We start from the raw sequence: 27,658 nt of genomic DNA on the forward strand, positions 1-27,658 counted from the left end.
TAGCTTCAAGCTTATGCAATGCCGTCAGTGGCTGAGCAAAAAATAATAGCATGTTAATAAAAGTAAACACCTATCAAATGCATTAAAATTAAGTTTGTGCCTGGATTTAACTTTTTACAGCCATGAAACCAATGTATCGGTGGCAAAGTTTGAGGTTGCTTGTGGCACACTGGTTGAAAACAATATGCCAGCATATTTCACTGCACAGTATATCCACAATTAGTGTGGAAGGCGTTTAAAATTCTTTAAAGAAATAACAAAGGTTTTTTTAAACCAATAAAGAACCAGATTACATTAAGTACGTTCTTGTTTCCTGCTTTAATAGCCTACCCTGCTTTTTTCATTTAACTTTAAAAAAGGTGCACAGTGGCCATGATTTAGATGCAATGTAGAAAAAAAATACAGCTTTATTTAAGTGCCCTTCTCTCTCCCCCCACCCCTCAAAAAAAATATATAAATATTCATGTATAAAACACCATCACACATATCAAACAAACAGAGTATAGCATAAAGAATTACATTCTATTGGTTGTGTTTTTTTTTTTTTTTTAATGAAAATATGTTTCTAATTTATTTAATTTTTATTTACATGCATTGCTTGGTGAATCATACTGCAACCATATGGCAATTCTCGGTTAGATTTCCCAGGCATAATAAGAAAGTGAAAAAGAAAGCCAATGGAGGTTTGTAAGTGTTTTACGTAACTTTGCTCTGATATTCACTCTCAGTCAACGTTGCAAAATAATTTACTGGGATGAAAGAACGAAGAATTGCCATGTCTATGAAAGGGACAGTTTCGTATTAAGAGGAGAAGTATGAACAGAAGTTCTGAAAACACATTGTGAAAGTGTATACATGTTTTTCTGTCATACTTTTCAAGGCAGAATTAATTACAGAGGACACAAATTATTATTGAAGGGACTGTGGCTGAGGATTATTACTACCACCATGGCAGGATTTCTTAACGGATCATAAATTCATGACCTTGTAATACCACACCTAGTAATTATACGACAGGAATTCATAAATTAACACTCCAAACACAATCTATATTAGAAAAACACATATATTTGAAAAATAATGAATAGGGTTGTTAGAGTTAAAACAGTAAGCAGCTAGTTACAAAAATAAAAATGAAAAATTATAATGTATAAAAAAAAAAAACATAACAGAAAATGTCTAATACTGTGAGATGATTGCTGGTGCTCAGTTGCAATGTAAGACATAATGTGAAAATCTATGGCATTTATTCACTCAACACTAATACAAAATTTGGGCCAAAGCAGCAATGTCCGCAAGATTAGAGAGCACTTTTATTGGGGCTTTATATTCAATTAAATTACCTTTAAAACATATTCAACACGGCCAAAAATGTATGACTAAATTGCTGAACTCATACACAAGGCTGATGATAAAATCTTAAAACATTAAGAAGGAAAAAAATAACCCGAAGCAATGTGAGGTTGCATGGAGTTGAATGAAAGAAACAGCATTCAAAGTAATCCAAGAGAGACCGATGAGTGTTATTACAAATGTTATATTAAACAACTAAAAGATCAGCTGAAGGTGGTGGTAAAGGAATCTTTCCTAAAGTAAACTTCTTTGCTTCAAATTGCACAATGTCCTCAGCAGAGAGCTCAGTCCGTGGTGTAAATAAGGTTTCACTTGTGCTGCTGTTAGATATAGAAGCTGCAGGTGGTGGGTTAATTGCTGCTGTACTACTAGCTGAAAATAAAGATGGTTGCCCAAATATGGAGGTAGAGCCCACTGCACCAGATTTAAAGAGATCAGAAACTGCGGTGGTACTGCTTCCGAAGCCAGAAGCTGAAACAGAGGCCATGGACGCACTCGCATTTCCACCAAAAGCAGGTGCTCCTAACGTGGTAGGAGCTCCCCCAAATCCATGAGCAGCAGATCCACCAAAACCTGAAAAAACACTTGTATTGGAATTTGCAACATTGCTAGGAGCAGAGGATGAACCAAAAACAGATGTACCAGCAGTGGAAGCAGCCGGTCCTGCGAAGGAAAATGAAGATGCGGACGGTGCAGCTGTGCTACCAAATCCAACAGTACTGGTGGGTTTTGCACCAAACCCCGTGAAACTTGCAGTGGTACTGGCCGCAGCGGCAGGTGCATTGGTATTTTGGGCAACACCAGAATCCACTTTAAAACTAAACGTTGCTGCTGTCGGAGATGCATTGTTGGCCACCAAACCTGTTGGAACATGAGGACCATATCAACACATAGACCACAACACATTATTGAAGATCACCTTTGGTTATTCAAACGATATTCCATATGAATACACACACACACACACATATATATATATATATATATATATATATATACACACACACACACACACACACACACACACACACACACATATATAAACGATATTCCATATATAACATATATAACCGCAACTGCTCTAATTTCTATCATTTATCATGTAGTATCAAATTGTGCATAAACACTATGTGTATGAACAATGGAAATGTTACATTGATAAAGTATTTTAGACAAGACCTGCTAGATGATGGACACATGAAGATATTTGTTATGTTATGATGTTATGCATTAGCACATTGAGATGTAAAGAACCAAAGAAAAAAGTGGAATGTTCTATTTGTCTACCAATAACAAGGCACCTGTGCATCTATCAGCACAGTATTTTTTTCTGTTTCAATTGACTTTTACTTGCACATACTCTACATTTTCAGCTTCACAATCTTATAATGCATAAGAGAGCAACCTTAATTGCAAAATCAATTACACAGTTAGCTTGAGTTAATCATATTTTAAAAATTGTGAAGTCCCTCTAAGGAAACATTTTTTGTTTTATTTGTATATATTGGTTTGCAGTCCTGCTAACACAATTTACAGATGGTATGTAGTGTTGACTTGCTTTCTGACTATGATAAAAGTGCTCTGCAGATATGCTGGTATTAATTTCACAAACTTGTACATGTTTTCATGCAACAATCATGCATGCATAGTCTTTCCAGCCTCCATTTTATTACACTACAGAAGTCACAATCATTTTATATTTACAAAATGTACAGAAAAGGATATCCAGAGTGTTCAGCTTTGTTGATCAGTAATACCTAACATGTGACAAACTTCTGCAGTCTGGGTAGAAATAGGATTAGCCAAAATATATCACTTCCCCTTTTAGTAACTGCTAGATTCAAAGTTAAATATCAATAAAGTTTCTTTTTTCAACAGTATATTTCCCAATGAGTAAAGAACAAGGGGTAAAAATATTTTTTTTAAATTATACTTGCTAATAGGATTGTATCACATATCTTAGGTTGTCTGTATATGGCCACAGTCAGCTCAAAGTTTAGGATTTGAGATATGCAAATCTGCAGTTTTGCATACAAAGGCTTATACTCAACATACATGCTGCAAGATGTGCATGAGATACAAGAATTGATGAATTTCAAATTCATGCTACATAAGAAATCTGAACATGTATTAAGACTGCTCTGTTTTATCACAAAACTATTTACAATAGTCATAAGATGAGCTTACCCAATGACGCAGAGGCCGGCTGCTGTGCCCCTCCAAAGCCCGGCTGCTGTGCCCCTCCAAAGCCCGGCTGCTGTGCCCCTCCAAAGCCCGGCTGCTGTGCCCCTCCAAAGCCCGGCTGCTGTGCCCCTCCAAAGCCCGGCTGCTGTGCCCCTCCAAAGCCCGGCTGCTGTGCCCCTCCAAAGCCCGGCTGCTGTGCCCCTCCAGAGGCAGGTATTGTGTAGGTAGATGTATTGTTCAGTTCATTAAGCTGAAAGAGTTTTCAAAACACAACATTTTAATTCACAACATTTTTCTCAAGGGTACCTTATTGAGTCTTGTAAAGAGTGAGAAAGATAAGCTGAGGGTACAAAAACGGATGGATTATTGGAGATTCTGGTCATACCAGTGCAACTTTAGATGATGAGTTTAGATTCATTAGTTCATTGATTTTTTGTTTCCAATTGTTCACCATCTGCTGGACTGAATTCATCTGTAAAAGAAAATAATGCTTTAAAAAAATATTCACAGGAATAAGTAAAACATAACCATATCCAGCTTCACCCCACCTGTTCAAAATTGAGGGTGTCATATCTTCAAGAAAACGTTACTGAAATTTTTATTTTATTTTAAAGGGACACTATAGTCACCTGAACAACTTTAGCTTAATGAAGCAGTTTTGGTGTATAGAACATGCCCCTGCAGCCTCACTGCTCAATCCTCAGCCATTTAGGAGTTAAATCCCTTTGTTTATGAACCCTAGTGACACCTCCCTGCATGTGACTTGCACAGCCTTCCATAAACACTTCCTGTAAAGAGAGAGTCCTATTTAGGCTTTCTTTATTGCAAGTTCTGTTTAATTAAGATTTTCTTATCCCCTGCTATGTTAATAGCTTGCTAGACCCTGCAAGAGCCTCCTGTATGTGATTAAAGTTCAATTTAGAGATTGAGATACAATTATTTAAGGTAAATTACATCTGTTTGAAAGTGAAACCAGTTTTTTTTTTCATGCGGGCTCTGTCAATCATAGCCAGGGGAGGTGTGGCTAGGGCTGCATAAACAGAAACAAAGTGATTTAACTCCTAAATGACAGTGAATTGAGCAGTGAAATTACAGGGGAATGATCAATACACTAAAACTGCTTTATTTAGCTAAAGTAATTTAGGTGACTATAGTGTTCCTTTAAATGCAAAAATCAAACTCTGAATATCTATTATTTGCTGCACATTTCCATTTCTTGAGCACAACAATAAAATATTCCCTGAAACAGAGTACCAGGGCCTTATTGGATGTGTACAGCAGCAATTTAAAGGCAGCTAATTATGTATGGATTTGTACAGCATGTGCACTGATCGGCTTATTGCTTTACATTCCAAAATATGGAAATGAGAAGATTGAAAAGAAGCCAGGAGAGGCTGACCATTCACTTACTTGAGAACGTCTCAATGCTTTCTTTCTTTCTTTTGTTTATGATTGTGGAGACACAGGGTCAGTACCTACATCTCCACACTATAAATGGCACGTCTTTGCATGATGCTTTATTTGATTATTCCTTGCCCTTTGGATGTACGGAACATTTCTATGAAGTGGCTGTGTAGAACTGTTGATTGTTATTAGCAACACAATCTACATAGCCCCTCTGACATTTCACGAGCAGGATTTTTAAAGTAGGGATAAGAACCAGATTCAACGGATTGTGTGGGAGTCCGTTGGTAAACAGGGAAGCAAAGAATGATCCCTTCTGTATAAACTGGTAAGCCAATGTTTGTCATTAGTGCACTGACAGTTTTGCAAAGGGTAAATAATGGAGAATTAGATTCAGAAAACTATTAACTAGGTCAGAGCTGTACTATGTTCCAAACATTTGACCAAAGAGACCCTGAGCAAACATACATAATTCTGTAGATTCCCACTGGCCTGAGACGCAATGTATTCTAAGCGGAGCTCTTCTGGTGAGATGTCTGTAAAGCCTGAAAGAGTAAGATCATTGAAAAAAAGGGTTACTGAATTAGTTTGCATGTTAGGAGTTCCAGAACATTAACAGTGGACACATGACCTGAAAGAAACCTTTACATTTATCACATGAACATTATAACTGGTTACTGTTATTTCAAAGTGTCCCTACCATGTACATTATAGGTACGATCTAGCATAAACGTAGACCACATTTTAATGCTCTAATTTGTGTTTATGCTTTATTCCGATGCTATCTGTATTAATACAAATATGGTTGGTGAAAGTGATAAACACTCCCACTTACTAACGATAATTAGTACCAGAAATTCCAAACATACTACCACACACTAGGCAGCATGGGATGCTATCAGAATTTGCATGTGAGACTTCTTCAGGGCTTCACCTTTTCTGTGGAAATCGCTTCCCTTCACCGTTAGGCTTTCACCCAGTCTCCACTCCTTCAAAAAAACCATTGAAAACTCACTTCTTCAGGAAAGCATATAATTTAAACTGTTAGCTGGTTTTCATCTGCGTCCATTTATCGGGTTACAATTACGTGTCTGTTAGTCCACCCACTGTACAGCGCTACGGAATTTGCTGGCGCTATATAAATAATAAAATAAACTAAGCAGACGGTGTCCAATAAATCTGCTTGATTTATCATAGTTAGTGTCTGAGATGTTGTTATCTTTTATACTTGTTCTTATGGGATATGCTGACCCATACTCGGTTAGTACCCTGTGTTTTTTTAAATGATTAAGTGCAGTCCCCCCCTTTTTTTTTTTAGTCAGAATTTGCATGGACATTGTATGCATCAGCATGCGTCTACAATGGTGGAAACAGAAGCAAATATTAGGCAACTTTTAGTATGGAGAATTTACCACAAGCTTATGGGCTAGGATTTCAAGGGAGTACAGTTGGCTCCACAGATGCAGTGAAACCAATTTCAAATCATGATATAAAATAAACAATAGTACTCTCTCTTGTGGGAGAATTTACTAAATGCACTTTTGTGCTGGTGTGAAAATATTTATTGAAACTAAACCGAAATTTCATTTGGCAATAGCATCACCTAATGGAAATGCTGAACAGTAAAACAATATTGAGCAAATTAAAGAGAAACACTCTAAGCACATCTTAAAGGGACATTGATCATTTTGAGACAATTCACTCATTCAAAACACAGTTGCCTCACTCTGCACGCTGAAAAGAAAAAAAAAATATATAGGATTTTCATTTTGTACCGGCTTCTTCCTGCTTATGCTTTCCTCACCCACTCCAGGTGGGATACTGATCTAACCAATCAGTGTCCAATTCCTAGCGAAAAGTGCATTGGGCATGCCAGATAGATTTACACATGTGCAGTTGGAAGATATATTGCTGCATCCTGACAGGGGAAGACGAGAGGGAGCCTGAACAGTGTGATCCAGCAGAACAAGAATTCTGCTTTGCCAATGTCAATTATGAGCATATTTCTGTGCACAGAGGGGCATTAATTGGCTGAGAGCGAACAGCGGACACTCTCCGTTAATACCAGAGTGGCAGGATCAGCATCTGTCTTTTGGAGAAGTTGGATATTGTAAGATAGCTGCAGAGGATACCCAATGAACCGTGTGACCCACGTAAGAGATTGAATGGTTTGCACCATTACAGGGGAAGGGTGCCAGGGTACTTGTCACATCATCAGCACTACAGCAGGCTGTATTATAGTCTTATGAACTCAAATTTGTTTTAAATGGAAAGAGTGCTGAACTCTGAGAAACTATAATCTGGTTTCTACGGGGCAATTCACTGAAACTGTGGAGTTCCTGGTGGTGCGGCCTAGATTACAACATGAAACAGAGTGACGGATGGGCTGTACACAGCTACCCTCCAATAAATGCCTTAACCCTACTCCCCACTTTTGACAGGTAGGGGTTATCCCAGTCCCAACCAGTACATCTACCCTACTTCTGGGCAATTTGCTTGCTACATCAGATCATCTATCTGAGCAACCTAAAATAGGCATCTATTTGACAGCATTGCAGATGACCTTTTAAAGAGGTTTTTTAAGCTATATGTAATAGATTTGGGCAAAGACTCAACAATTCGGTGCTCCAATCTACCGTATCTGCAGTCAAGCCAACTCTGAATGAGGCCCATACCCTCTGTTATCTTCACAGGGAAGAAGGAGCACTAGCCCCAAACACTGTCTTCAACCTCAGGAGGCTCTTGTTTCTTTGGGACTAAGTTTTTGACTTAGGCACCAGGCGTGTTTAACTCTGTGGACATGAAGCAGTGGTTTTAAAACGGCCTCGGGAGCGCAGGTGTGCCCATTATGTTGGTCTCAGTGGAGTCTATGATGTTTCCTACACTTTTTTTTTTTTTAATTCTTTATTTTGGTGTGCGCATGAAATAACATTACGCCTTGGTGTGCCACAACAGCGACATCAAGGTACATCAATAAACAGTTAGTTGCATTACATGTTGTGGCAATCGATTGTCAGGCACATTTTTTTTTAGGTTGCAGATAACAAAATTGGATGTTTCCTACACTTTAACCCCTTAAGGACCAAACTTCTGGAATAAAAGGGAATCATGACATGTCACACATGTCATGTGTCCTTAAGGGGTTAAAAACATCTTCCCGTATCTGGCATTAACTGACATCAGAGCTCCCCGAGTCCAAGATCATCTCAAGTGTTATGATGCCACTATAGCTTTGTTCATTTTTGCCTTTTATGTTTATAAAGAATGTTTTCTTTTTGTTGTGTACTCATGTGGTGGATTATTCTCGACTATGTGGCACTGATTTTTCATGTCCCCACTGTAACAAAAAGTGAGGTTTTTAACATCTTACAATATACTACCATTCTGTAACTTGTATTTCTCAAATGTCATATTGTATGTCTTCTCTAAAGATCAGTAACAATGAATGAAAAAAAGAGAAAAAAACAAGTTGCTGCACAAACTGATTATATTTACATGGAATGAGTTGATTTGAATTACCTGAAATATTGCACTTTTCCTTTGACACAGAATAGACTGAGAATGGCCATTGTTTGGATGATTCCCAAATCTGAATGTCCTTTATCAGTTCATCTCTGTTTGAAAAAAACAAAAGAAAAAAAAACAACACACATTTACAAAATTATTAATAACTAGTTGTAATCAGTTATTTGATAGTAGTTTAAGCAGTACGGATATAGAGTGCAAAAATATCAAAATCCACATGAATGGCCGTTAAAAAATTCAGCAACTATTTCCTTCCATTGTTTGCAGCCACGAAAGAAGGAACATTCAACTGGGACGTGCTAATTGGGAGATCAGTGTTAAAAAAAAAAAATAAGAGACACCTCCTACCTACCCTTACCCCGCCCAAGATCGAGCTAAACAACTCACCGCATGATGGGGAAGAAAGCAAAGAAGCTCAAAATCCTTACCGGGAACGGCTCCCGCGATATCGCCGACCTCCTACAGCCGCGGCCTAGGCCCAAAATGGCACCGCAAATTGATACATACTACACATCCTCCGAAGATTAAATTCTGGACGCACCAGATGAAATCCCCTGCTCGGAGAGCATAATCAGCCCACAAGGAGGGGAAGACCTGACAGCCCCAGCTACTAAAGGGGATATTAAGGCTCTGATGTCGAATATAAGAGCCTTTTTCAATGCAGACTTGAACGTAATACGAGAGGATAGAACAGTGGTGACTGCAAGAGTACAGGCCAACGAGGACACCACCACCTCCCTAGCCCAAAAGCAAGCACCGACGAGCTACTGCTACAGCTCCAAGCATCACAATAAAATATGCAGATCAGACTGGATGCCCAGGACGACGCGAGGAGACGCAAGAACCTTAAAATAAGGGGCATAGCCGAATCAATTACGGAACAGGAGCTGCCCCATTTCTTACGCCGGCTATGGACTACCCTACTGCTGCAGCGCTCTGCAAAGAGCATACAGATAGACGGCTATTACAGACTTGCCAAATCAAACAGGGCCCCGGCCGGAGTGCCCCGAGACGTCCTGATACGTTTCCCACTGCTTGGCGACAAGCTGGCCCTGCAGGAAATTATAAAATCCAGAAAAGCCCTCAAGTTCGAGGAGATGCAACTCCAATTCTTGCAGGACTTATGCCGCTCCACCCTGGAATGGAGACGATCCTTTCAACAGGTGACAAAGATCCTGCGCTCTGCAAACATCAGCTACAAATGGGGGCCCTCACGCACGATAATTGTGCATAAGGACAGGAACACGCATCAGCTTCCCACCGCAGAAGACTCCGCGGCATTCCTTCAGGGACTGGGCCTTACCATGGCATCTGACAGCACGACTCGTCCGGGTCACAGCTGGGACGTGCACAGGATCGTCCCTTTTACCCCACGCTCTGCAGCTGATACCGGCTGACACTGAAGATGAACCAGCAGCCAAAAGAAAAGGGACTGACCCCTACACCAGTCCCGGATACTTATTCACCATTTCTGTTTAACTGTTATTGTTTTATTGTCTGTTACCATCCAGAGCTCTGCTCAACACTGTTAGAGTCCCCGGGGCATAGTTAACACAGATGACCCCATATGCTAGTACACCTCATATGGCATGTCCCAATAGGAGGGCACAGAAACCGGAGGTTTCCCCCCCCCCCCCTCTACACTCTACACAATTACACTCTGGGGTAATTGAGTGTAAATTACTAACGACACAACAGACTGTCCACCGTAGCACACACACAGCCCGCGCAAGAAAAGAAAAGCTCCACTCAGGGGATCACAAAAATAACTTCCAGACAAATAAAATAACAGGTTATGATACCAAGTTTAAAACTTTTGTGTTATCTTAAGGAAAATACCAATTAGGGTTTTTCCAGGTTTTGAAGTTTATTAGGTTTACAAAAATTGGAAAAACATTGATGGACGGCGGCTTCAGAAAACAACGCAAAAAGTAGCGCCCGAACAGCGACTGTATGTTTAACAAAACTATTATCTTTTTTCTGTATCACTGAAATACCAATGTATAATGTAAAATGTACCAATGTACCAATGCACAAGCCCCAATACTGTTTGCGAGCTGTACTGTCTGTCAATGCAAAAATAAAGAATGATAAAAAAAAAAAAAATATATATATATATATATATATATATATATATATATATATATATATCTATATATCTATATATATATATATATATATATATATATATATATATATATATATATCTATATATCTATATCTATATATCTATATCTATATATCTATATCTATATATCTATATCTATATATCTATATCTATATATCTATATCTATATATCTATATCTATATCTATATATCTATATCTATATATCTATATCTATATATCTATATCTATATATCTATATCTATATATCTATATCTATATATCTATATCTATATATCTATTTGGCTTACATGAGGTTTCCATCTTGGTCCTTCTGAGCATCTCTTGAATGATCTTGAGCAGATAAGGCAGCAAAGCGATTCTGCGAGCCACTGAATCCTGCAGCTCCGGTAGGTTTAAAACTTTCATCACGGGGTTTATTTGTCCAAGTTGTGGATTTGGAAAAGTTAGCAGCAGGATGTTGCTGAGATGGAGCATTCCAGTGTCGAGAGCCACCTAAAGGAATAAAGGAAAAGGCATGGAGAAGATTACATGGGTGTAAGATCCACAAGATTTTAGGAAAGTTAAAATGTCAAATAGAGTTATTTAATAAAAAAAAAAATTTAAATAGGGGATTTCAAACATTAATGTGATTTATTTAACTAACAAACACATCAAATCAGAAACTACAGTATAAAATAAAAAACTCATTTTTTTATGCAAGAACCTATTCAAAACAATAGGACTTTTTCACAGGAAAAGTCAAGATCACTTTTCAAAACAATAGGCTATAATGTCAGGAGTTTATATATATATATATATATATATATTTCTTAAACTAGCCTATTAGTATCAATTTTATGCCAAGTAGTTAAAACAAACAGGGAAAGCATTGGATTGGCAGAGATCATCAAGTTTGATGATCTCATTCACGAAGACAGAGCCAGCTGTGGAGAGACCGGCGTGGCTTGGGAGAAAAGGTGAGTAAAATGACCTTTTTACTGCAACGGGAGGTGGGCTGGGAACATAAACAGTTATTTTACCACTATAGTGTCAGGAGTACATGTTTGTGTGCCTAATACTAAAGTGTTGAAATCCGATATTCAGAATAAAAAAATGGCCATGTATAAAACACTATCTGGGTTATTGGGAACTATGAAAAACACCAAAAGTGAAGACATAGCTGTCTTGCATAATGTTTCCAATTCACAAATTGTGACCTAATTTTAAAATCCATGTTACATTCCCAACAACATCCAATTTAGAATAACCCTGTCTCTCATGTTGCTGATGTGATATTTATAAAAAAAAAAAATGTTTAAGTTAAATGGTCACACATGAAATTGGCCATATATAAAACACTGCCTGGGTTATTCACTAAAGACTGAATAACTTTCTCTCTGGTGCTGCTGCCAATTCCTACATGCATTATTGTATTTTACCAGTGTACTTCTATTAAAGGATCACTATACAAAACTATAGCATCCTTGGGGGACCCTCACCCTCAGGGTCCCTCTAGCGCTGGGCTAAAGAGGTTAAAACCCCTTCAGCAGCTACTTTAAACCAGCGCCGGGCTCCCTCGTCGCTGGTGACCTCTCCTCCCCCGCAGACATCAGCTCCCGAGTGGAGCGGAATGAGCATGCGCGGCACGCGCGCATTCAAACAGTCCATAGGAAAGCATTTATTAATGCTTTCCTATGGACGTTCTGCACGTTGGATGCGAATTTCGCATCCAACGTCGCATAAGCGCCTCTAGCGGCTGTCAGGAAGACAGCCACTATAGGTTGGAGTAACCCTGCTTCATGTGAAGGGTTAAAACCTGAGGGACCTGGCAGCCAGACCACATCATTGAGCTGAAGTGGTCTGGGTGACTGTAGTGTCCCTTTAAAGATATAGATATATAAAAATTTGGCAGTTTTATAAAAACAAAGCCCTTGAGCCAGCTGACATGATTTAGGGTACTCGCATAGGTTTGCAACAGAAACCAATATATCACTCCTGGATGACTACAGTGGGTATTACGTTGGGGAGGTAACTGCTGGCAGCAGTTTTGTGTTATACCTTGGGGAGGTGGCTGCTGGTTCCAGTTTTTAGGTTATACCTAGTGGCGGTGGCTGTTGGCACCGGTTTTTGGGTTATAACTTTTGGAAAGTGTGTGTTGGTACAAGTTTTTGGGTGATACCTTGGGGTGGTGGCTGCTGGTAATGGTGTTTAGGTTATTCCTTAAGGAGGTGGCTGATGGTACTGGTTTTGGGATATATCTTGGGATGTGGCTGCTGGTACCGATTTTGGGATATATCTTGGGGAGGTGGCTGCTGGTACCGGTTTGGGGTTATATCTTGTGGTGGTAGCTGCTGGTATCGGTTTTGGGTCATACCTTGGGGAGGTGGTGTTGGTAATGGTTTTGGGTTATACCTTGTGGTGGTGGCGGCTGGTACCGGTTTTGGGTCATACCTTGTGGTGGTGGCTGTTGGTAATGGTTTTGGGTCGAACCTTGTGGTGGTGGCTGTTGGTAATGATTTTGGGTCGAACCTTGTGGTGGTGGCTGTTAATGGTTTTGGGTCGAACCTTGTGGTGGTGGCTGTTGGTAATGGTTTTGGGTCATACCTTGTGGTGGTGGCTGTTGGTAATGGTTTTGGGTCATACCTTGTGGTGGTGGCTGTTGGTAATGGTTTTGGGTCATACCTTGTGGTGGTGGCTGTTGGTAATGGTTTTGGGTCATACCTTGTGGTGGTGGCTGTTGGTAATGGTTTTGGGTCATACCTTGTGGTGGTGGCTGTTGGTAATGGTTTTGGGTCATACCTTGTGGTGGTGGCTGTTGGTAATGGTTTTGGGTCATACCTTGTGGTGGTGGCTGTTGGTAATGGTTTTGGGTCATACCTTGTGGTGGTGGTGGCTGTTGGTAATGGTTTTGGGTCATACCTTGTGGTGGTGGTGGCTGTTGGTAATGGTTTTGGGTCATACCTTGTGGTGGTGGTGGCTGTTGGTAATGGTTTTGGGTCATTCCTTGTGGTGGTGGTGGCTGTTGGTAATGGTTTTGGGTCATACCTTGTGGTGGTGGTGGCTGTTGGTAATGGTTTTGAGTCATACCTTGTGGTGGTGGTGGCTGTTGGTAATGGTTTTGGGTCATACCTTGTGGTGGTCGTGGTGGCTGTTGGTAATGGTTTTGGGTCATACCTTGTGGTGGTCGTGGTGGCTGTTGGTAATGGTTTTGGGTCATACCTTGTGGTGGCTGTTGGTAATGGTTTTGGGTCATACCTTGTGGTGGCTGTTGGTAATGGTTTTGGGTCATACCTTGTGGTGGCTGTTGGTAATGGTTTTGGGTCATACCTTGTGGTGGCTGTTGGTAATGGTTTTGGGTCATACCTTGTGGTGGTGGTAGTGGCTGTTGGTAATGGTTTTGGGTCATACCTTGTGGTGGTGGTAGTGGCTGTTGGTAATGGTTTTGGGTCATACCTTGTGGTGGTGGTAGTGGCTGTTGGTAATGGTTTTGGGTCATACCTTGTGGTGGCTGTTGGTAATGGTGTTGGGTCATACCTTGTGGTGGTGGTAGTGGCTGTTGGTAATGGTTTTGGGTCATACCTTGTGGTGGTGGTGGTGGCTGTTGGTAATGGTTTTGGGTAATACCTTGTGGTGGTGGTGGTGGCGGCTGTTGGTAATGGTTTTGGGTCATACCTTGTGGTGGTGGTGGCTGCTGGTACCGGTTTTGGATGATCCCTTGTGGTGGTGGTTGCTGGTACCGGTTTTGGCCTTGATGACGCCTGCCTCCTCCGCCATCTGCCGGATGTTCATTCCAGCATCTATCTCCGTACCGGCAACGGCCCTGGAGAAAAAAGTGGCAGATCGCCATACTGCCGCCTAGTGACGTCACTGGCAGCGCGACGACACAACTAACCAATGGAACGCACGAGCACCAATCCTGTTGACGTATTTTCTGCGCGACTGGAATGTAAAGTCACGTGATGGACTGTCAGTAGGAGGATTCAGTGTAGTTAGCAAGTTCCATAAATAAATAAATATATAAATGCCATGTACGTCTTTAAAGGGACAGTCAATATTAAAAGTTAATCTTTTTTTCTATTGAGTGAAATACTGTAATGCTACCTTTGGAATGTTTACTTTGGCCATAAATATGTCTCTATTGGCTGTCACACTGACAGCTACCAGGGGCAGTATCTAATTGAAGCATTATGGAAAATCTTGTTCTGCCACTGAAGGCTGTAAATGCTTTCCCCTGACTGGTGTGGGTGATTGATGTGCATGCACAATAGATCCTCAATGCAGTGTTTATTTAACCATCTAAGGTTAATCCCCCTAAGGACAGAGGTAATTGTACTGTTCTGACTAAAACAAACCCTAGAATTTGCGCTATATGTGTATTCAACCATAATTTACTTATTTCATATTAAAGGGACACTATAGACACTCAGACCACTTCAGCTCATTGAAGTGGTCTGGTGCAGTGTTCTTGTCACTTTAACACTGCAATTGTAATTATTGGTGAGGAAAAGAGAGAAGTAGAGACAATGCCTGTGTGTAAATGTAACAAATCTTTGGCTAAGACATGGTAACATGCACATCATGTGCTGCAGATCGCTGCAATTGGATGCAGGGGGATCCCCAGACTGTGATCGACAGCATGGGAAGCTAGTTGGGCTGGAGGGAGGGCTAAATCGTTATGGCGTGCTATGCCGCTCTAATGACATTTAAGCCTTCCTAGTTTCTACTTTATGACAGCATAGCATGGCCTAACAAACTTAATGGATTATTAGTAACAAAAAAGCCTATGTGGGTCAATATAACTCTCATATAACTTTGAGGAAGGCTAACGCCCCCCTTATCTTCTAACCAACATGCTGTTGCTAGGGGCATGCCAACTTTCTATGATTAAAGGAATATTATAGCATTGGGAATACAAAACTGTATTCCTAACGCTATTGTGTGCTTCAGCAGTTAACTGTACTTCCCCCCCACTCCCTCCCACCCTATCTACCGATTTGGGGGGAGCATTCACTACCTGAGAGCCAGGGGAGTGTCGTTGGTATCCGTGCAGGAACTCCCGAACCAAGACCAGCCACAGCACTGGATTCTCTGGAACTCTTTTGAGGCATCATAAGAATTGTGGGGTACTATTTTATGTTTTTGGCATGTTTTATAATATTGTATTTATTTCATGTAACTGAGAGATAGTTGAGTTATCTAAAATTCCCAGCTCAATTATCTCTCAGACCCACTGCATCTTGGGAATATTCCCTGTAAACTTCTCCTGGAGACCCCATACTATGGGGATGTGCATAAAAAGCTGTGTGTGGGCTAATACAAATCAGTTGGCCGATATCCATAAGCTCTGGGCGGCAGGCCTGGCACGCATCTCCACGGACATGAGAGCGGTTACTTGAATAGTATATGTGGAACTGATACCGGAGAAACTGACGGAAGCGAAGCACAGAGAGATGGACACAGGTTTCTTCAGGAAGGAAGAGATTCTTTATTGGATCACCGATCGGGACTCAGAGGGACTAGCGTCACCAAAATACAGCAAGTTCTGAGTCCCGGACAATAGTGCAGGCTCCTTATATAGGCACATAACTCCTCCCTTATTAAGCTCCACCCGCACATTCTCTTAACCAATCAATACAAATAAGAATTAACTTCCTGCTTGACCGCATGGCTTGTCCAGCACAATGGAGGAGGGGAATACTACATCCTGTATTCTTGCACATGCTCCGTACACTACTGATCGTATCTTGCCTCGTGCAACCAACTGATCGATACGTCAGCATATGCACGTACACATGCCACGTGGTAATCTCGGCCTACTAAATTTATTTTTACCGAGATTCCACCACATTCCCCCCTTTGATGCCTCTTGATATTTCACAATTACTTGAGGCATCACTTAACCTTGGTTTGCATACACCGCAAGTTACCATGAACCAGACCAGACTTATCTTATGATGTGAATCTTTTAACACTCATCTTCCTGCATTGGTTCTCCCTGATCTAGAGCCTTATACTTATAAATCGCCATTATCTGTGCAGCAGCCTTCCTCTCTGCTATATTTTCTATCAGGCTTTGCACAGACCTAACTACTAAGGGTATAAGACACGGCAGGAGTAGACACAACATTAAAATCAGTAGGACTCCACCTACCACTGCCTTAAGCCCTCCAAACCACTCATACCAGCTACCAAACCAACTACTTGGATTGTACCCTTTCCATACCTGAGTAGGCACATGCGCTAGTTTAACCATATGGCTCAGCTATTGCTTGCCCTTCGTCATCTATTTGAAGACAGCAATTGCTCAGGTTAAACTTCCCACATACACCTCCCTCTACTGCCAAAAGGTAATCCAAGGCTAATCTATTTTGGTAGACTGCCGTCCTCATCCTGGTGTTATGCTTCGCTAGAAGATTGAGCGCTTGTGATGTTTCGTTAGTAATAATCTCAACCACCGCCTGTAATCTTATAATACGGTTGAGCATATAAATAGGGGTTCTATAACCAAAGGTACCATCTTCTGCCCACGTGGCTGGCCCATAATAATCTATAATACGCTGGGGAGGCCATTCATCATCTTCCCAGGCGCCTATCTCTATGGGCCCCCTTTTCTTCCTATGATTCACATCATACACTTTAACACCTAAAGTCTCACCTGTTTCAATCGGTAACAAGAAGAAGGATGGTTTGAGCATACCCAACACACATGCCCCTTCCCAGTCCTGTGGCAACTCCGAATAGGCTTTCTTACCACAGATCCAGTACAAATTGGCTGGGGCTCTCCAGGTAGATGTGATGGATAAATCAAACCACACATCCTTTAAATTGGCGTATCTAGCAAACGGGTTAGATGGTTCTGAGACATTTGAAGCCGACCACCAAGTTGTATTCTTTGTATCATCATCATAAGCTTTTTGCCCTAGACAAGTTAATTCTCCTACAGAAGTATTATACATTATTCCTTTCCTTGCTATGCAAACATAACCTATGATGGAGGTCTTTAATCTCCACTCAGATTTACCTCTAACACTCATATGATAATCGGCATGTGTAGATATTAGTTGGTCAACTGCCTCAGAACCGGACATCACCTCCTTTGCTTCCCAAGGCCATTGGTCTCCCATGTTAGTACCTCCACACACATAGCAGTTGGTAACATTAAGACTACCGGCAATACTTTCAGCTAAATCGATAAACAGGTTTTTAGCATTATGGGGGATCTTATTATCTATACTCATCTCTTCATAAAAGGAATGGTATACTTGATGAGTTTGGGAGGATACCGTATCAGTCTCTATCCCTATAAATAATACTGTCCCAGGATCTAAACCCGTCCCGTATATTTGAAACCCAAATAAATTGCCATATTTGTCTAAGAACTTATCGGGGTTATTTATAAGTATATGGACTGGGTTGCATTCCATAGACCTACAATATGGGCTAGTCGGCAACTTAGTCACTATCATGTCCTTGTCTACTGTCTGTCCCCAAGTCGCCCACCCCACACAAGACCAATATGGGCAAAAGTTATAGTCTTTATTTGGGCATCTAGGACTCACATATTTATTTTTACTACTGGGACAAATATATTTATCATTAGACCCATACGTCCTCTCCCATCTAAGATCCCCACATACATTCCACGGCTTTCTACCACTCGATATCGCTTTACACGCATCAAATAGCAGAACACCCGAAGAATGTACGGATTCTAACACCGTCTTATTAATTAGGGTCCCCTGAGGATCTCCATTCCTGAGAGTCAACCAAATTGTACGAGGTTGATACTCCGGACTGAAGCACTTAGGTTCTCCTACTCCTAAATGGCACACACTATAGTCTATATTTAGGTATCTACATCTCGATACATCTCCTTTACACTCGTATTGTGAATGCCAAATTAGGGTTTGGGAAATATGGTTACCTGTTCTCGTAGTCTTAATGCATACCTCACAGCTAGGAGTGTCGGTACCTCTACCTTCCTGAATATAAAAACACACATAAATAAACACTATCAAAAACACATCTTTCGCTGTCATCCTCAGTCTTCGTCCGTGCGAAGGCACCTCAGCTTCCAGGAAGTAAGGGCTGCAGGGAATGGAGTTCTGCTCGTCTTCACAGGAGTCCCTTCGAGACTTTCCCTGGCTTATATACTATGTGCTGGTGAGCGGACAGGCTTTATTATGGCCGTCTAAAAACACTCACTTCACCAAATCCCTGTAACAATAAAATTTGTAATCCACAATAGTTCCTCGTTACTCCGACTGAGTAGTGCGTTTTAACCGGATCTTGCAGGGATTCTCTGGATCTGCTGTAACTTGCCAAGAATCGACTGCTGCTGGTTTAACCCTGGAGTGATGTATCCACGGAGTCACTTCGGCTACTTTTATCGCTGTAGGGGTAGACAAAAGAACAACATAAGGACCTCTCCACTTGGGCCCTAACGGTACATTATTCCACTCTTTAATCCACACTTGATCTCCTGGATGATAACTATGAACAGGGGGATAAATATTCACAGGTAATCTATCTTGTACCCATTTCTGTACCTCCTCCATAGTCTTACCCAACTCTACAACCTGCTGCCGGGTAATTCCTTCTCCCAACTGACTCAAGTCCCCCCTTAAGTTACCAAGTACGGGAGGTGGTCGCCCATACATGATTTCAAAAGGAGAGAGGCCCATCCTTCTGGTAGGGGTACTGCGGATTCGCAATAGAGCTATGGGTAAGAGAACGTTCCACTTAAGTTGGGTTTCCTGACACATTTTAGCCAACTGGTTCTTAATAGTTCTATTCATTCTCTCTACCTTACCAGAACTCTGGGGTCTATATGCTGTATGAAGCCTCCACTTTATACCAAGCATATGAGTCAGTTGTTGTAGGCACTGATGAACAAAAGCTGGACCATTGTCCGATCCTATAGAACAGGGTAGTCCATATCGGGGTATTATTTCTCGTAGCAGGAATCTCACAACTTCTCCTGCTTTCTCTGTACGAGTAGGACATGCTTCTACCCAGCCTGAATAGGTGCACACAATTACCAGCAGGTAACGATGTCCACCCGATTTAGGCATCACTGTAAAGTCAATTTGTAAATCGGACATGGGGAGTCCCCCCATAAACTGGACTCCTGGTGGCTTTATTGGTCCTTGTCTTGCATTATTTTTAGCACACGTTACACATCTTCGTACAATGGCCTGAGTCAAGTTGGACAATCTTGGTATGTAGAAATGTTTTCTGAGAGATTCTTCAGTACTGTCTCTCCCAGAATGTGTCCCGTTATGATAATTTTGGACAATTTCTACCGCTAGTGATGCTGGTATGACTATTCTTCCATCTTCTAGCTGATACCACTTGTTCTCCAAATACTTTCCCGGTTCAGTCTTTAACCACTCCTCTTCTTGAGCTGTATAAACTGGAGTCCATTGAGACAGTGGAGTTGGTATAAGAGCAGCTATATGCCCCACATACTCCTGTCTTCCTGATTCAGCAGCACGCTTAGCTGCACTATCTGCCATCCGATTTCCCTTGGTTACATCACCATCTCCACTCAGATGCGCTCGACAATGTATGATACCGACTTCTTTCGGCTCCCACACTGCTTCCAATAGTTGTAAGATTTCAGCTGCGTATTTGATTTCTTTGCCTTCTGAATTCAGTAGTCCTCTTTCTTTATACAAAGCTCCGTGGGCATGAGTGGTTAAAAACGCATATTTGGAGTCCGTGTAGATGTTCACTCTTAAACCTTCAGCCAATTGTAATGCTCGTGTCAGTGCTATCAATTCTGCCTTTTGTGCTGATGTTCCTTTCGCCAGTGGCCGAGCTTCTATCACCTTGTCTATTGTTGTTACTGCATATCCTGCATAGCGGATCCCTTCTTTCACATAACTACTGCCGTCGGTATAATATTGAACATCGGGGTTCTGGATGGGAAAATCACGAAGATCTGGTCTACTTGAGAATACTTCATCCATTACTTCCAAACAATCATGTTGACTTTCAGTAGGTTGTGGCAAAAGGGTAGCTGGATTTAAGGTGTTTACAGTCTCTAAATGCACTCTGGGGTTTTCACACAACATTGCTTGATACTTGGTCATACGGCTGTTACTAAACCAATGATTTCCTTTGTAATCCAACAACATCTGTACTGCATGTGGGACTCGTACATAAAGTTCTTGACCCAGAGTGAGTTTATCGGCTTCAGCTACTAGCAGGGCGGCTGCAGCTACGGCTCTTAGACAAGGTGGAAGTCCGCTGGCCACTGCATCCAATTGCTTAGACATGTAGGCAACAGGTCTTTGCCATGATCCCAAGTACTGTGTCAATACTCCCACAGCCATTCTTCTTTGCTCATGTACATACAGGTAGAATGGTCGTGTGTGATCAGGTAGACCTAATGCTGGGGCACTCATCAAAGCCTTCTTCACATCTTCAAATGCCGTTTGCTGTTCTTGGGTCCATAAGAAGGAGTCGTGCTCTGTACCTTTTATAGCTGCGTACAGAGGTTTTGCCAGTATCGCGTAGCTGGGAATCCATATCCTACAGAAGCCTGCTGCCCCCAAGAATTCTCGCACTTGTCTTCTATTCTTGGGTATTGGTATTTGGCACACAGCTTCTTTTCTCTCTGGCCCCATAATTCTTTGACCTTCAGAGATATGGAATCCCAGATATTTGACAGTTGGCAAACACAACTGAGCCTTCTTTCTAGACACCTTGTATCCTGCCTTCCAGAGAATGTGTAGTAGATCGTGCGTTGCTTGCTGACAGATTTCTTTTGTAACTGCTGCTATCAACAAGTCATCTACATATTGTAACAATACACACTCTCCTGGGATGGACTCGAAATCCAGTAGATCTTGACTTAGGGCTGAACCAAATAGGGTAGGTGAATTTTTAAACCCTTGGGGCAGTCTTGTCCAAGTCATTTGGCGTTTTGAGCCCGTTACAGCGTTCTCCCATTGGAAAGCGAAAATACATTGACTTTCTGCGGCAATTCGGAGGCAAAAGAAGGCATCTTTGAGGTCTAAGACTGTAAAGTAAGTAGCCCCGCCCGGAATTAAAGCAAGCAGGTTATATGGATTGGGTACAACTGGATGTATACTAACAACCGCATCATTGACTGCTCTCAAGTCCTGCACAGGTCGATACTCATCTGTACCGGGCTTTTGAACAGGCAGCAATGGGGTGTTCCAGGGGGAAGTACAGAATTTTAGGATACCATACCGTATGAACTTATCCAGATAGGATTGGATGTTCTTCTTAGCCTTCTGCGGGATGTGGTATTGTCTTAGGCTCACTGGATAAACCCCAAGTTTTAGTTCAATTTTTATAGGTGGAATATTGCGGGCCAGTCCTGGTGGGTTGTTCTCTGCCCAAACTCCTGGTATGTTAAATAATGTCTCATCACTCCTAACGTTTTGGCTAGTCAACGCTGTATAAAGTCGCCACTCTTCTTCCTTTGGTACGGATAATGTCATGATACCTGAAGGTCCATTAAACTTTAAGGATGTTGTTCCATTTGGTAGGAACGTAATCTGCGCTTGTAACTTAGATAGCATATCACGTCCCAGCAATTGGACTGGACATTCAGGCATATAAAGGAATTGATGTTTTACTACGTGGCCTCCCAATGTACAGAGTCGACTTTTAAGAACCGGTTTTTCAGCACTTCTTCCAGTTGCTCCTATCACAGTAATAGTCCTTCCAGATGGAGGAGCAACTAGATTAGTCACCACTGAATGTTCAGCACCAGTGTCGATCATGAACGCACTCCTTTTTCCCCCTATTGATACATCGACCATAGGCTCCGCTCGACCAAGGGGGATGGAGCCCGGTCGGTATCAATAGTCCTCCATGACCGTGTCAGCCAATCCTACAAAGTCCCTACCTTCTCTATCGCGGGACCTTTGCGCTGCTGGAATATACCTGTCTTCCCTAACACTTCCTCTGTTCCCATTACTCCCTCTATTACCATTACTCCCTCCGGGGCCTCCTCTACCTCTCGCTCTGCCTCTAAAGTTTCCGTAACCTGCCCTGGGTTGGTCTCTCTCGTACTGCTCTCTTTGTGGACATTCGTTCCTCCAATGCCCTTCTTCCTTGCAATACGCGCACTGATTCCTACTCAAAGGCTCCCTACTCCATCTACTATCGCCTCTATCTGGGCCCCGTCTATCTACGCCTGCGATCGCTACCGCTAGCATATCAGCCTTTCTACGCATCTTGCGCTCCTCCTCTTTCTTACTTTCTGTTTCCCTATTCATATAAACCTTATTCGCTACCTCCATTAGTTGGGTGATGGACATACCTGCAAACCCTTCTAACTTTTGTAGCTTGCGCTTAATATCTCCGTAAGCTTGGCTGACAAAGGCGGAGTTCACCATTCGGGAATTGTCTGCGTCTTCCGGATTAAAGGGGGTATACAAGCGGTATGCCTCCAATAATCGGTCATAAAAGACACTGGGCGCTTCATCACTTTTCTGAATCACCTCAACTGTCTTCGACATGTTAATGGCTTTCTTTCCTCCGGCTTTCATGCCAGCAATTATAGCGTCTCTATAGGCTCTGAGTTGAACCATATCAGCACCATTTACATTCCAATCGGGATCGGTGTTGGGATAATGTGTTGCGGCCCATGCTGATGGATTTGCTTGGTTTAAAGTACGGGCTTTATCCTCTAGTGCTTTAATGGCCGCTTGATTAATTCTTGTCCTTTCCTCATTGTTGAATAAAGTCATTAATAACTGCTGGCAATCAGCCCATGTCGGGTTATGTGTCTGTACTATTGAGGTGAACAGATCAGTCATAGCTTGTGGTTTCTCAGTATACGAGGAATTGTGGGTCTTCCAATTTAAGAGATCGGTTGTCGTGAATGGGACATATACAAAGACTGGGTCAGCATGTGCCATTTGGCCTGCGGCATCGATATAGGCTGACCCAGGATTCAGACGAAGAGGCATCTGATAGTGTTTTAATTGTTGGGCACCGGCCAGCTGTCGGGTCTGTATGGGGCTACGTGGAGGGGCGTCAGTCATAGGTTCCAGTCGGGGAGAAATAGGGTATGGGGATGTGGGAGCTTGGTTTTGGGAAAAGGTTGTAAATAAAACACTTCGAGCCGAGCTAGATGAAGCTTGACCGGAAGTCTGAAGTGGCGCCAAATCAGGATATTCGGTTTTAATGGGGGTTGGTTCTGATTCCGGAAGGGGAGATTTAGTACGAGGGGGGGTGGATCCTGTACTGGAGGAGGAAGCGGAAGTGGATGGGGGTAATGAGGGGAGGGTTGCAGGACTTCCTGCATTTGCGTCACTTCCTCTTAACGGAAAGTAAGGGGGCGGCAAAGGGATCTCGGACTCAGGGGGCGTGTCCAAAATGGGCCTAACACCAGTCCTAGTGGACAAACAAGTCCTAGCTACCATGAGGCGACACTGCTCCTCGTGGCATGTCTGGAGCCATTTTGGCGAGTCATTTACGGCCTGTCTCCAACAATCAATATAAGGAAACTGGCCGTAAAGTTCAGGCCTACCTGATACAGCCACGTGTAAGCGCTGTACCAGAGTTGGATCCAAACTGCCACGTGGCGGCCATGCCGCAACCAAAGTAGGCCACTCCCTAGTACACAAAGTGACCAAACGTACAGGAGACATTTTAACCCCAAAATCACAAGTTTTGAATCCCTTTTTAAAATTCTTCACCATACAACCTAAGGGATCCGGAATCGTTGACTGCGACGCACCCATACTTAACAATGGAACGTCGTCGACAACGAATACTATACACGCGTACTATTCAACAGTCACACCCGTTTCCTCTGGCAACAGCACCACGTGGTACGGTTACCAAGTGAAACGTACACAATAACAATAAACACTCAGGGAATTCCCGTACACACACAGCTGTTACACCAGTCACTATATAATCAATATTATGCCCTTTGGCGTAACTATACAGTCACCCACGCTATAATTCTCTATATACGAATTACCCGTCTATAACACACCCCAGTAACATCGTCTTTTACAAATAGCGGTTACAGTACGGTTAGCATAGGTCAAAGCACAAGTTAAGGTCTCAATACAATTATTAGTGGTTATGGTGTTAAACATGCAATGGACGACAATGATTAGTACTTATATACAGTGTCAGTAAATATACAGGGTTATGGTACCGTGCACTATGATACAGCAACACACTATTAACACTCTCGCTAGACGGCTGAGCTCGCGCTATCTAACAAGATATACACTTTACTAAACAATCTTTATCACATTTACAATTCCCAACTAAACTATTGGCCAGTACCTTGAATGGACTACCTAAAACTATATACACCCGTTTTGGTTAGCCACACTGCCCAATCACCACATATAGCGAGCTAGAGAACCGAATTTACACAGGCGCCTCTTAGTCGCACTATCAAAAGTCTAGTGGGTTCCAAATTTACACGCCTTCCCACTTAGCCCAGATAGGTTGAGAGCTAGCGAACCGAATTTACACAGGCGCCGCTTAGTCTCCCGGTCCCTCTGACCTAGCGAACGTAATATACACCCTAGAACGCTAGTCTAGACAAGACACCGGTGTCCGGCTAGGGCTATTTACACCAGGACCCCGCCTGACTAACAAAATCAAACGGTCTGACTAAAGAGCGTTCGATCGAGCGGTGCGCCTTCGCTCCTTCCCTCCGACAGAGGGGGCAGATACACAGATTCAAACCCCTTTGGGCCTACCGCACAATCGGTATACCCCTAGTGGGTTCTGCCGTCTAAAACAGCAGTTGTCTTACCTCCTCGTTCCTGAACCTGAGTTCACACTCATCGACGGGGACACCCCAGCACTTCTCACGTAGAGGCCGATGATCTCCTGGACAACAGACCAGTGGCGCCGAGACGAAGGGAGGTCCACGCAGAAGTTCAGGGGTGCAGCCGTAGAGAACGTGGGCAAAGATAGACCGTCTCACGCCTCTGCCTCTCAGCTACCGTTGAACGATGAGCTTCCCGGCCAATGCACCAAATGATACCGGAGAAACTGACGGAAGCGAAGCACAGAGAGATGGACACAGGTTTCTTCAGGAAGGAAGAGATTCTTTATTGGATCACCGATCGGGACTCAGAGGGACTAGCGTCACCAAAATACAGCAAGTTCTGAGTCCCGGACAATAGTGCAGGCTCCTTATATAGGCACATAACTCCTCCCTTATTAAGCTCCACCCGCACATTCTCTTAACCAATCAATACAAATAAGAATTAACTTCCTGCTTGACCGCATGGCTTGTCCAGCACAATGGAGGAGGGGAATACTACATCCTGTATTCTTGCACATGCTCCGTACACTACTGATCGTATCTTGCCTCGTGCAACCAACTGATCGATACGTCAGCATATGCACGTACACATGCCACGTGGTAATCTCGGCCTACTAAATTTATTTTTACCGAGATTCCACCACAGAACTGCACTCACTCCCACAAATCTGAGCCAGGGTGCTTGCTGAGCTGGAATCAAACACCAGAATTCCAAACATTAGTAAAATAATAGGGGTCCAGGCACTCCTTGGTTCAAGACAGGCACTTTATTGAGAACCACAACAGCAACGTTTCGACCCCAAAAGGTCTTTGTCAAGCGTTGCTGTTGTGCTTCTCAATAAAGTGCCTGTCTTGAACCAAGGAGTGCCTGGACCCCTATTATTTTTTTATGAGAGCGGTTACTGACCGTGTTTCCACGGCTGAAGCGAACATAGACAAAATATGCACAGACTCTACTACAAAAGCTTCACTCACCCAACTCCAGCGGCAACACGAGACAATGTCACTCAGACTCACGGCACCACATAAAGATTCGAGTGGTCCCAAATACCATAACAGCGGAGGAACTACCGCATTATACTCGACGACTGCTGACAACAATCTTACCTAACACGGTCGCCAGAAAAGTGTCAATCGACGGAGTATATCGCATACCAGGAACACCTCAACTGGCACCTAACCAGTTACGGGATGTAATCCTTAGATGCATATCCCACCACGATAAATCCCAAATCATGCAGGCACTGAAGGGCAAGACCCCAATGTCTTTCGGAGGCTCCTCTCTATCCTTTTTCCAGGACCTTACGAAGGCCACCCTCCTCTGGCGAAAAAGTCCTCTCACATCGAAACTGAGAACAGCGGGGGTGGAGCACAGATGGGTACCCCCCGGGAAACTACTGGTCACACAAAATGAAACTATACACACAATCACCTCAGGGGCCGACGGGCCAGCTCTCCTCACCTTGCTGGGACCGAGAGTACAGGAGACAGCATCAGTACCACCCCAAAAGTCTTGGGATCCTGCCAACGTAATCCTGTTAACACCGCAAGCAGGGACAGAACAGACTTTAGACACCTGATAACACCCGCAGCACAAACGTAGAAGGCAGGTTCCGGAGAGAGTTGGCCGCCCGCCTAAGACGCCCGCTGAAATGACGTTGTGAATGTTAACTTTACTGTGTTATAATTTCCTGTTTTAGGTTTTGTTATATGTTTGCTAACCTTATCACATACACTCACTAGATACTGAACGTCTGGAAGATGGCCGTGAGGCAGACCACTTACATGAAAGATGGCTACACTGCGTAATCACCAGAGACGAACACAAATATGGTAACAGGGCTGCAAACTCCCCCATCCCATTCCGCTCCCCCCGCTACCCCTTTTGTTAGGGGTTCCATACATCACCTGGAGATACATTTCCTCTCCCCTAGAACCTAACCCTCGAAACACAGGACTTACAGGGTGCACAACACCCCCTCCAGTTATGATGCACCCCCTAGGGGACATTACCCAACAAACTCTATGCACAGACCGATGCAATCCAGACCTTCTCATCCCCCACAGGCGATTGACAAATGCTCACCCCTACACGAGGGAGGATGCAACACTTACATAACCACCACTCAGGGGTAAATTTACCATGAAGCACAACACAACCCACCCAGGATTGCACGGGTCCATAACCATGCAACATCTACTCCGGGCATAGTGCCCTACACATCCTGCAGACAGCGCATGCTAAAACTACACCTTAATAATCATAGCCCATTCGCAAATTCAATATCTA

General features: G+C 42.7%; 1 protein-coding gene across 3 annotated transcripts; it reads right to left on the reverse strand.

The window, feature by feature from the left end:
* Positions 1-572: 572 nt before the first annotated feature.
* NUP42 (nucleoporin 42) lies at positions 573-14,487 on the reverse strand. 3 transcript variants are annotated; one of them, XM_063452382.1, is made up of 7 exons: positions 14,247-14,487; positions 10,883-11,087; positions 8,461-8,555; positions 5,410-5,486; positions 3,923-4,009; positions 3,541-3,787; positions 573-2,214 (listed from the first exon to the last, which is right to left on the reverse strand). In XM_063452382.1, the coding sequence occupies exons 1-7, from the start codon at positions 14,419-14,421 to the stop codon at positions 1,541-1,543; spliced, it is 1,560 nt and encodes a 519-aa protein (XP_063308452.1). In that variant the 5' UTR covers positions 14,422-14,487; the 3' UTR covers positions 573-1,540. The 3 variants fall into 3 exon arrangements, with proteins under 3 accessions (XP_063308452.1, XP_063308455.1, XP_063308453.1); XM_063452385.1 differs by lacking the exon at positions 14,247-14,487 and adding an exon at positions 13,452-13,548; XM_063452383.1 differs by lacking the exon at positions 14,247-14,487 and adding an exon at positions 13,413-13,548.
* Positions 14,488-27,658: the final 13,171 nt, after the last annotated feature.

Source organism: Pelobates fuscus, chromosome 4 (assembly GCF_036172605.1).
Source record: "Pelobates fuscus isolate aPelFus1 chromosome 4, aPelFus1.pri, whole genome shotgun sequence".
Lineage (NCBI taxonomy): Eukaryota > Metazoa > Chordata > Amphibia > Anura > Pelobatidae > Pelobates > Pelobates fuscus.